This window comes from Sinohyriopsis cumingii, chromosome 13 (assembly GCF_028554795.1).
Source record: "Sinohyriopsis cumingii isolate HCF-2022 chromosome 13, ASM2855479v2, whole genome shotgun sequence".
Lineage (NCBI taxonomy): Eukaryota > Metazoa > Mollusca > Bivalvia > Unionida > Unionidae > Sinohyriopsis > Sinohyriopsis cumingii.
The window spans coordinates 1072104-1084950 of record NC_142973.1 but is presented as its reverse complement, the minus strand read 5'-3'; the positions used below and the strand labels follow the sequence as shown (position 1 = coordinate 1084950).

The 12847-nt window shown below is 33.5% G+C and overlaps 1 protein-coding gene across 2 annotated transcripts in view; it reads right to left on the bottom strand.

Moving 5' to 3' along the window:
* Window positions 1–3738: 3738 nt before the first annotated feature.
* The window catches only part of LOC149784835 (uncharacterized), a 165884-nt gene continuing 156775 nt past the window's right edge, over window positions 3739–12847 (bottom strand). For both annotated transcript variants that reach the window (XM_089978396.1, XM_089978397.1), the window contains one exon: window positions 3739–12835. In XM_089978396.1, the coding sequence (XP_089834522.1) occupies window positions 12813–12835 (23 nt within the window). In that variant the 3' untranslated portion in view covers window positions 3739–12812. The remainder of the gene's footprint in view (window positions 12836–12847) is intronic.

Here is a 12847-nt window from a genome sequence, read left to right as displayed (position 1 = left end):
ATCACATCCACCAACTTTGTGTACTTCATCATACCGCTTGATTATTAGGCCGTCGTCAACCAGACTGCCGCTAAAATGTCACAGATCAGTTAGCCAAGGAGACGCATGACACCCTGGTCGCTAAAATGGCCATGGGCTCGGGCCTGCGCCATTCCCCTTATTAAAGTTGATCTAGGGCGACATACTTTGATGGCCTCATTTCTAGGTGTTCAAGACCCCGCCCTCGATACAAGTGCCCCCGTGATGCGACCTGCAATGCTAATTGTACGAGGCCTAAGATTCCCGCCATAAGGGCCGGGTGAACCTGCTGGTGCAGGACACCTCATGAAAATGTCCCTCCGCTGGATCTAGCAGGCGGCAGGTGGGCGAATCATGAAAATTTGTGCAAATCTGAAAGCACCTTATGCCAGGATGCGCTGTCAAATTTGGTAACATTCTGCTATGCTCACAAGAAGTTAAGTTTAAAGTTTCCTTTTTTGCAGCAGTCACTACATCTGATGGCAGATCATTATCATTTGTAAACATTTGAAAGGTCTTTATACCAGTGTGCTTTCTGTTAAGTTTGGTCAAAATTCAACATATTGCTTTTTGTGGAGTTGAGTAACGTTTTGTTTTTAATAAGTAAAAGCGACTTTTCTACTATTGTGATGGTGGCCACATTGGAAGGTAGATCTTCAACATTTGAGCATGAGATTTTTTTAAAAAATATTTTTGGGCAGTAATGGCAGCTATATTAGATAGAAGATGGATTTTATTTGTACAAATTTCACTTGCCTTGATGCCTTCTGTAAAATCTGATCCAAATCTGAGTAGAAATTTTTCTAAAGTTGTCATATTAATTTTCTAATTTTAGTACCAGTGATCATATTTGATTGTGGATTGGCTTAATTTGTAAAAATTTTAAGTTCTGCCTGGATGCTTTCTGTCCCATTTAGTCAAATTCTGTTGAAGCAAATTCAGATTTTATTCTGTCAAATGCTAAAGAAAACTTGTCTGAAGATTTCTCTAGGCTTGTATTTTCACCTGTATTTGACAACAGATCAGCATAAACTGAATAAAACTAAGCCCCGATGCTTTTTGTCAAATTTGGGCATTCTGAGATGTGCCTGATTTCTGTATGGATGGCCCACTGGCATCATCTGTAAAGTCTTGAAAGGCATTCTTCATACCAGTATATTTTGTCAAAGTTGGACAAAATCTGCTAAGTGCCTTTTGTGGAGTCCTTAAAAAGGTTTTCTGCTTTTAGTGGTGGCACATATATTTGATGGTGTATTCTTATAATGTACAGATTTAATGATTTTTAGGTCAGGATTATGTCAAATTTTGTCAATTCACATCAGCAATTTCTGAGTTGTTCTATGGTTTATATATTTTTGGTAATGAACGCCATGTTTGACAATAGACTGTCATCATTTGTATATAAAAAAAAAACACAAAACGACCTTAATATCTGGATGCTTCTGATCAAATGTGTCCAAATTAAGTGAAGCAGTTTTTTCATCTTTTTTATAAGTGCTCTGAATGTTTTTCTGTTCATAGTAATATGGTTCATGTTAGATGGTAGTTGATCAAATTTGTATGAACCTGAAAAGCTTTCATACCATGACCTTTTCTACACAATTTGGTTGAAACTGGTTATGCATCTTTGCTAGCCAAGATTCCGATATGTTAACACTATCTAAACCTTGGCAGATTGATCAAATATTTCAGTGCTTTGCCAATAGTGACATCTACTGGATTTCAAAGTTACCTTTCTTAGTATGTAATGCCAACTAACCATCAGAGTGTAATAGCGATGCTTGGTACATTGGCCGAAAATGGTAGAGGCAATTGACTTCAAAAGGATGCTTTGTAAATTTAACATAGAAAGTATGACTATGTACCAGAGAAAGCCATTACAGATGTATTGGTGAGAATGGATATATTTGTACAAAGATGGACCGGCAGAGGAAAATCGCTTATTTATGAGTCAATTCCAAATGTGTGCTTCACTTGTCTTGATCATGTAGGAACAGGGTTCAAATTTGAACAAGATTTTGATTGGATGTGGGGTCTTGCCGCCGCATCCAATGAAATTCATAGACCAGAAGCACTGAAGAATCTGATCTATCCGCCAAAGTGTAGATAGGGTTAACATATCAGAAATTTGGCTAGTGAATATGCTGGTTAAGTGGTTTTTAAGAAGTTGAAAACAACAAATGCTGTCATGCAGCTGGCAAACTCACTTGGCCTTAGGGTCCGGTGAGCTAAAAATTCAAGGTGCATATCTTTTGATGTTGACCATAAATTGTACCAGGTTTCATAGCAATCCACTGCAAGCCACCCTCAAAGTTTGTTAACTGTAGATGATGAACTAGAGTTATTTTGCAGAACCAGTTTTCTTTCTTCCGTAATTGACCTTGACCTAAAAACTTTAGTTATTGTGCAGAAACTATTAATATTCTTCTTTCAGTCACAGCAACCTTGACCTTGCAGCATATTAACCCAAAATGAATAGGGTTCTTCCACACTTTACTTGCAAGCCATGCATCAAGTTTAATAAAGGTAGACAAACTTTGTTATTGTGAAGAAATGAAATCGGTGACTGATGGATGGATAGATGAACAATATCAAAAGATAATACATTCCACAGAATGGCAAGTGTAAACAATGGACAATAACTGAAGAAGAAAAATTCAGGAGCTGCACTGGGTCAGTAGTTAGTATACCCAACTTGGGACCAGAAAAGGGTGAGGATTTGAATCCTGCTCAGACCAAGCCAGGGACTGCTGATGTGGTGTGACTCTTTGTAAGGTGCCAATCGACTTGGCAGAAACATAACCTTTCATGTGTTGCTGTATTTTTAAACACACACACAATACAAAAGATGAAAATCACAGTGATTTGTCAATATGCAAATGTACAGATGATTAATATAATATGTATCCAGTCTGAGTGTGATTTATTGAATTTTGCTTTCACAAGCTAATGTGGTCCACGGATGAATGGACATAATACATATGGAAATGAATATACCCTTGCCTCATAGTGTTTGGTTTGGTATCAAATAGTACATTAACACGTTAATGATTATTACTGTGCTGAGGGATTTGGAGTAAATTACCCAGCCCAAAGATGTACCACAACAGCTGACCCAGCTATTTCTAGGCAGGAATGGATCCTGCACACTCGAGTCCAGCAGAGGCTAATCCTCATCTCACTGACTGGGTACAGGGAAGTGCTGTAGGAGTACAATAGTATTTATTCTAAGAAATTACTTTCATATTAAGAAATTACTTTCATATGCAAAGTTCTGACTTATAGAGCAAGAACAAAGTCATTGTCATAATTTAGGTATTGCATTGTAGCGATCAAAAATAAATCTAAATAAAAATTAATATTACTGTAAAGGTGTCTAGCAACACAAGATTCCAAAGCTCATGGTGCCATGACTGGGACTGGCATTACGTAAGTGAAACACAAAACTGTGTATCAATTACAAACTTGAGAAAAAGCACATAACTGTTTACCTTGAAAAAAGCAACTAATTTAGAAGTTATGTGAACTTTCAAAAACTTTAACACAAAAATCTAATCATCATGGCTGCTGTTGCCATTACATCCAAAAAAGTGACACAGTGACTCGCCATTTAGTGACCTGGCAATAAAACTATCAAGAAACCGACAACAAAACTTGATGAATACTAAATCTTTTTCAGCAACTTTCTTAAACTAAATAGGCAAGAACAAAAAGATCTAGTCTGTAAGTATTTCTTTAATGAAAAGACATTACAAAAATTACACACTATCTATGAAGTGGTTTTGAAGACTCTGAAAATGTGCCACACACATAAGCAAGGTAAACAAAACTGTATCATTAATTTCATGCATGAGAAAACTGCAGACTTTTTGTACTACTATTTCATTTTCATGTGTTAACAAAATATAATTAATGCTTTCATTTCAAGCACAACAAGAGTTTTTCAAGAAAAAAGACTTTTTATACATTTTAACAAAAATGGCTTTCAAAGAAGAAAATTTTGTTTCAGAAAACAATTTGATTATCTTGTATTACAACAGTTGGACTAATTCCTATGATATCTTTTTCTGTTTAAAAAGTACTTGCATATTTAAATCACTGCAGCAATGCTACCTTTGACCTACACACTACATATAGTGCACACATACCTCAACCCAAGGGTAACCTTGTATATCATTTCATTTCCAAAGAATGATATATACTTGCTTATAAGACAAATCAAACTGCAAACAACAACGATCCTGATCTGCTGTAGCATAATGTGCCTGCAGATCAGCGTGTATGTTGTTTGTTCTACTGACTACTCCTAATAAACTGCACAGGCCCAGATCTGCTGGCACATTATGTCATATCTGGGTCTATCCATTTTGCAGTTGGACTCACGAGTGTATACAGTAGTCGTATGTGGAGCCACTCTGTGTCAATAGCCAATAACGATTGTTTCTAAATTAAATGACAAAACATACTCAAGTTGAACATATACAATTACTGCCTTCTTTAAATGCTGTTGTCTTTACTTAAGGAAAATGTTTCTTTGTGGTTGACGAGTATAGGTATTGTTGTTACCAATTTATTTCCCCCAAAATTTCATCAAGCATAAGAGTTGATGCTAACACCAAGAATCCAATTTCCCTACCTAGTTATACTTTTATCAGGTATTTTAAAAAAAATCCATTTCATAAATGCTTGTGAGAACTCCAAAACAGAAACAAAATAGGAGTTTTGCAAGTTTTTTAAAGTAATACATAGCAATAGATATTGTGGACTGGAATTATTTATAAGTTGTTAACGGTTACATTTTGCAAGTCACTATCACGATATTGTTAAAGAGTATTATTGTCTAGGTTCCAAACATATAACTCTAAACACTGTTGCAAAGAATATTGTCTTGTATATATTTTTATTTTTAACCATAGTTCAGCAATGCCTCATTGGCTTATCAAATCTATGACTTTGTATTTTCACTCCTCAGCACTCTTACAACTAATTATTCTTTACAAAAGGTAAAAACAGAGTAAAAATTACTGACAAATTTGTCATTACAAATGTCAACTTAAATCGTATACTTCACTAGAAAAGTTAAGCAGAAAGATCTTGTTTCAGCAATATAAATCTCCTTTGATAACTCACACCTGGATAACTTGTGCACCCACATATAGCATGTAGTCTGTGTGTGATCTCATTTTTTCTGCCAAAAATACCAAAAGAACGGGTTCCTATTTGCTGAGCGTGAAGAAAATCACCAAAAAATCCTATGTTTGATATATTGCTTGTTTGTCTTTAAAAGAAAAATGGTGGTTAATGCCTGGAAATTTGGATGAACATAAAAAAAATTGAGAATTTTTAATAAGTCATATATATTGTTAAATTTTCTTTATCAAAAAATATTTTCAGACCACCATAAATAACTATAGTTGATGAAATTTGATTCTTGAAAAAGAGAGCAATTCCTATTGGTGGCAACACTTTAAATAAATATCAATTAACAAATTTTGTAAGTGAAATTCATTTTTTATCTGTTAATCTGCTTTCAGGATAATTGTTTTAAATGCATCATGAATTCCTGTATTCAAATGTGAAAAGTGTGAACTGACCATCACAACTAGGAGCATTTCTGTGACATCATAATTAGGTGCCAACTGTGTTTTCATGTCCAATTTGAGAAGAGTTTATTGCACTGTTACAATTAAAAATCGACCTGCTTTATATAATCACATTAACTGCAACTTTGTGTAACATCAAATCAAGGTGGTGGAGTAAAAAAAAATGTTAAAATTCATGTAAATCCTACCTAGACAAGAGCTAGCGTTATGACAGTGTAAGGTCAAATAATTTCATTTACCAATCAGTTATAAATATTATTATTTGAAAAACATGTAACATTAATCAGTGGTTTATCCAACTAATTTGTGAATGTGATCAAGGATAGCAAAGGAAGCAAGCAAAAGGAGTAATTGGTGCATGAAAAGCTTGTGTCATAGATATGGTTCATCATGGAGAAGCGAGTTTTAAAGTTTGTGGTGAACTTAAATTTCCCATATTGGAACTCAGAGGTTTGCTCAAGGATGAGCAGAAATTTCACTATTACTTACAATGAAATCCTGGCATCAATATTTTACTAATAGAACGATTTAAAAAAAAGAGTTTTGATGTTGCCTTTTCTTTTTTCTTCATGAATTATATGTGCCTAGTATATGAAAACGGAAATTTTGTTTAGTTGTGAATCAACAATAACACTTCAATAAATCCACACTCACAGCCAAAAAGCAGTGATGTCATATGCAATGATTTTTGTAAGTTCACGTGATGTGTTAAAACCTCTTGGAGTAATTATTTTAACAATCTTTTACATGTTTGTTATCTTGAAAATAAAGAAAATTTATGCTGAAACAACTTGATCAGTAATTTCTTTTATTCACAATCATTCTTAATACAATTATGAAGTGGGTATTAACAGTTTTCCCTCTTGTCTTTGATTTCCAGCCAGGATGGCATCCTCTTTGTAATTTTTCAGTGGTCCCTTGGTAAGTGATGCTCTCGCTTATACTGCGGTCTGTATTTGTGGACATTGCTACGTGCGAGTTATCGTAGGAGAGGTGTAGCAACCAAATTAAAGCATTTTATATAACTCTGATTGATGAATAAATCTACCCAGTAAAAGCTCAAAAAAGTAAAAAGAGACAAAACTTTAATAATAATTACTTACAGAATTAAAAATGTTCCTAAAATATTCATAGGATGTAATCACAGACATTTTATTTGACTCATGTTTCAATGCATGTTGAATTGCTATTATCATACATAAAAACATATTTATCCCTACTTTGAAAATTACACCAGTACAAGTGAATTTAACATTGGAATCGATCACAAATTTGATCTGCTAATGTCAGGCCTACTGTATGAAATTCAACAGATCAGAAACTAATGAAAACACACACACATACACATAATGCTTTTTTTTCTATCATCATATTTACTTTCAAACTAATAAAATATTTTTTCACAGATCAAATGACTGCAATCTATGCTGATTAATAGATGAAAAACTGCCCTTATTTTGCAGTGTGAAAAAAATTATGACAAAAATTGTACTACTAAAAATCAGTTAAGAATTAATTTTTGTTTGGAATATAAAATTGAATTTCAAGGGCACTTAAATTTGTTCACTGGAGAGTCCTTTTTGAATATTTGTAGCAAAAAAATTTAAAAAAAAATTGGTAAACAAATAAAAATAATGAATTCAAGGTTTTTATGCTTCTACCATCATGTCAGAACTAATTTTTTCATTGGCTGCAATCAGTGGTCAGTAAAACATGAAATGATAGTTTGCATAATTTAGTACAAAGAGCTCAATATGGAATAAATAACATAATTTTACATGTACCTCAAACACCATCTTCTAATCATGTGCCTGTAGAAACAGGTGTGCCATCTTTCAGGTCAACCTTACTGAATTACTATTACCAAGAGGCAGCAATTTCTGCCAAATAATTAACAAGAGTGTATTCAAAGATTACACAGTTCACCTCTACTTTTCACTAGTCTCCTGTAGCCATTGTGAACATCACCTGGAAAATAAATTCTGACTAAAGTGATCTTGACCCCTTTGATAACTAGGACTGGAATCTTTTATCATTAAATTTGAATGCTCACATCTAAACTTTTGACACTAGATAGGAAATAATGTGCTGACATATTGTGAAATCACATACCTACCTAATGGATGAATCAATGCAATCAAAAACAAATATTTGAGCCACATTAGTATTAAAAAGCATGAATGTACAGTAACCTTTGGTTTTATGGATATAGTTGTAACAGAGACTAATCCAATTATTAGGTTTCACGACCTTAACACCCAAAAAAATGAACCTTTAACACAAGATTTGAAAAGTTACAAAGCATGAAATAAAGGTCACAGAGACCTCTTTTAGTAAAAAAAAACTGAAGAACTTTCCAACATGCATCTGGTCACAAGTTTCATGATTCTAAGAAGGACAGTGTGCAGATAACACACTAAAACCCTGTGGTAATGAGGTAGTGGAAAAGTTCACAAATGACAGTAAAAGAAATATAGCTCACATTGAGACTCACTGTAAGAGTGGTCGTAAGAGATGTGTAATGCTAAGGGACAGACCAGTGGAATTTCAAGGGAGTGGGAAAGTGGAGTTTTTTGGAAACAAAATTCTGGCCCATAATAGCCTGGAATATTCTTGCTCTGATTCATGGAGAAAAAAAAAACTAATTCAATCAGTCATATTAGTTGAAAAAATACATTATCTTAAGGCAAAAGATAAAATATTCTGGTTCAAAAGAAATCCACCAAAAAGTAAATGGTCAGTCCATATATCTACTATTTTCATTTTGAAAAGTGTATTAAATGCTTCTGAAAAAGATAATTTAAAGTTCTTTTATTCACATTTTGATTTTAGGTCATATTCTATAGGCTAATATTTGGAGACAAACTTGTTCTCAACAGTACATCGTTTTTGGGGGCTGCATGCACTGACCCCACTTAGGATAACAAAACACACTTTACAAGTCTCCTCAAAAAAAAAACAACACACTGTAGGAGAGGTTGGCAGGTACAGCAGTATTGTACAGGAGATGACCAAGTAGTCATGAACCAAATGTAAAAACTTAGCACAAGCCAGTAAAATGTTAAATATAGGTTACAATGCTCTTTTTTTTGCTGCAAGGGTGTGGAACAAATAGGGATGGATACAATAATTTGAGGATTCTGGCACGAACAGTGCTTGAGACTGAACCAAGGGCTGTGAAACATGAAACAAGTTCCCTACTACTGCAGAGTACTCATCATGATGCAAAACCTCAAGAATTACTCATCGAAATGCAAAAAGTAATTACTCATCGAAACGCAAGAAGTAATTACTCATTGAAATTCATTCCCTCACAGTTTTATTAATCTAGGCATAACAGTATATATTAAACAGGGCACAAAACCTATTTCATCATGAACTATATGCAAAAAACTTAAGCCAGTGAAGGTCACAGTGACATTCCTCTGGTGAGATTGTTATGGGATGCATCCTCGTGAGTACTAGAAAGTTTCATTATTCCATGTATAACATATTTATACAGTGTACCAAAAACCTGAGCTGAATGCAAAAACTTAACCAAGAATGTACAAACTAATATACATGAACAAATTTGGCCCCCTTAACCCTTTCCCCTTACAATGAAGTCCACTCCAAACTTCTACCTATCACTTATGAAGTAAAAATGGTTGACATTAAGTGAAGATGTATGTATGTATGTATGTATATATGTATGTATGTGTGTGTGTGTGTGTGTGTGTGTGTGTGTGTATCTTTATCTGTCCAGATGTTGACTCCAAGACCAGGGGTATTACAATACCTTACATCTACTTTGTAGAGATGAGCTAAAAAGGGGAGACTAGTATAATTTATCTTACTTATATTACCATAGGCTTATGAAAATCATACTGTTTTCAAAATATACAAGCTACTTAAAGAAAATAAACTGATCGATACAAAACACTTATATCAAATGCAAAATGTGTAGAAAATTTGGTATTTACTTAAGTTATGCTTTATTCAATAATCTTGTAAGGGATAACTTATCACATTGATTTCCACAATTAGCAACTTTCCATATGCAAAGGATGTTTACAGATTTGCAAACTCTTCATCTGTGATAGCTAACATAATCCATACCATCATTTTCCAGTTACACAATGAGTCAATGGAAAGTCACTTCAAATATTTGCAGATGTTAGCAGATTTTGAATAGAATTCAATTTCATATTCAAATTTACACAGCCTTGCAGCATCTTGGAGTATCTTGATAAAATTAGAGTTTACGTAACAGATCAGTAAAAGCCCTCTTGCTAGGAAGAGGCAGTAGGTTCTAGGAGTAGCCCCACAAGTTTGACACCCATATAAAATGGTTTCTCATGAATTTCCATTTATTCTGAAACCATCTTCATTGTTTACTAAATAGTTTAACATTGTTATTTATGGTATTTGTTTCAATTGCTCCAAACTGAACTTTACTTTAACAGCAAATCAGAAGACTAATGTATCAACTATAGACAGTATGTGACCTAGTTGCTCCACAAATATATCCATCATTCTCATGGTCTGGAATACTGACACGAATGTCTGAATGTTTTATTGGATCATAGTTATAATATTGCTCTCGGAATAAGAGCAAAATCTGGGTATATACTTCCATGTACTTAGTATATTCATTCAAGGCACATATGAAAATCAGAATTTCTTTTCTTGTATGAATTTCTCAGATATAATTGAAGCAGAAACTCTAAGATTAACCCCAAAAGACAGAGGACAATGATTCCAAGGTAAATAATTATGACATCATATGAAAACAATCCATCAATGAAAATCTCAGTATAAACTGCATATATCTACCCATAAAATTCATTATAATACCTGACAAGTAAAGGACAACAAAATGTAAAACTATGTGCTTTAGCCCTAACCATTCATTACAGTACCACATGCAAACAATTCAATGCATCTTTTTTTCACCTGTGAAATTTGCTAATTTGATAATCCTGCACAAAAAAGGACTCAAACCAATAAGCAGAAACCCCTCTTGGTAAGCTCCTTTATTTAAAGGAAACCTGCTAAATCGCATTAAGGGCATTTCACTGTGCCTTTTTTCTTTATTTTACTTTCATTTTTAACATTTATTTAAAGAAAAATTATCTACTATGGTCCCTTCAGTATTTATTATCATTAAAAACAATTTGGAATTCAGAAAAATATGATCCAAGTGAATTTGATTCACAGTCTTCAAAGAAAAAATCTAACCAAAATCTTTCATTAAAAGTGCATAATTGTTATTGTTCTTTCATGTTTTCATAATAAGGTCACTGTGCATAAACATACATGGAGTGGCCTATCAGTGATCAGGAAATCAATGATGTAATAATGGGTCAATCAAATGAGCCAATCAGAGTTGTTCTCAAATATTCATTTTTGTTTCTTCAAATTAAGTCATTATACTTTGCCATAATTCAATATGCAGAAAAGACTGATAAAAATCTTTACACTTTGCACAGTGACAATAAATGGAAAGTTTATTTGTTTTTCATGTCACTGAAAGTTGTTTAATCCTAATTTCAAACTCTAAATAATTTAGTGGTAATGTTTCATGTTTAGCACAAGACTAATGTTTGACATGTTACAGTCATCCATAATTTCAGATATGCAGTTATTAGTTATTAAAGTGCAGTTATAACACACTACTTCTGCATCAATGCAGTACAGCAGGGTACAGCAATTTCAAGATCAGTAAGCTGACTGATGGGTTACCAGGAAGATAATCTGGAAGCCCAATTCAAGATCAGTAGCCCTGAGACCAGAGCAGGCAATTTTTTTATAAAAATGCTTGAAGACTTCATTCCAATTTTCCTTTTTTTAAATTCCTTTACAATTATTTTCCTCTGCGAAGTATTTGACCAGTCACATTTATAAAATTATGAAGCAAATGTTATTATATCATTGGCTAGCCTAAATGACTACCTGGTTTTCAGCATTCTGGTAGTCAATAGGGTTTTGGGGTTTCTTCCCCCTCCAAGACCACAGTAGGTCCTCATCTATGTCAAAGAAAGCATGTTTATAATTTGCCTTATCTTGTGCAATCAGGGTTAAATAATGTATTGGTATACTGGCAAATGTTTCCATGGTTTTAATGTCCAACTTCTGTGGTCAAGTTGAAACAATATAGTTAAACAATTTGTTCCACCAACTGTCAGAATTAAACATACAAAACACCCCATCAGTTTGCCAATATTTACCGACAATAGAATATGTCTCTACAGAAGGTAAAAAGTTCAAAGACAAACAATTAGGTCATGAATAGTTACCATTTAAGCTAAACTTGTTACATCTGACAGAATCTATAACTTTTAACAGCACTGAGATGAAATATCAAAAAAATTTCTAAGGCTAAATGTGAAAGTATGACTCTTCTTCACAGAAATCTTCATATATGCAAACTTTATGCCACAAGTCAATAAAAGTAAAAGGTACAGCACACATTTGGGGAAACAGTTTGTAAGATCTGTCAAAATTATTATGCAAGATGCAGGTAAATTCTGTGAGACTTAATCCCCCTGTCCCCAGGTCTATCCATCTTCAGAAACGTATGTATCTGTCCGTATTTATTATTATACTTGAAAATAACCATTCATGAAATTTTCTGCCAAAAAAAGAATTTCCTCAGATTAAATTTCTTTCTGCATTTTCATGTGTTGAAAATAAGTGGTCACCGATTGGTCATTACCACCAACCTTTGAATTTAATTGGTTACAATAAAAAGGATGCTGAAGGGCCATGATAAAAATATGTATCAGAAACTCATTGGTTAAAATGACACTATTCAATACTGTTGGATAAAAAGAGAAAGCTGCAGAAAAGAAAATGAAAAGAAAAAGCTACTAAATCACCATACTGACAATCAAATGTAGCCAATTCAATTACTGTATCTTTATCGTCCACCAAGACACTTCCAGAGTCATGGACATATGAGGGAAAAAAAAAATCTTGCTAATACTTCTAAAAAATTTCTAAATTCACGAGATCTATAATTATACTAATTATACACAATATCTGCCAAAATGTACAGTTTATCTTTAAATTCTAACGTATACTGAAAAGCAAAACAAATCTCATTATCGACTTTTTTCCAAAAGGTGAAAATTCTGGATTGTTTATCTCGAGTGTCTTTCATCATCCTGTTAATTCTTAAAGGTTGCAGTTATCAGAGGTCATCAGAGGTCATTCATTGGAGTTTTGCTGGCCTGAAAAGAAAC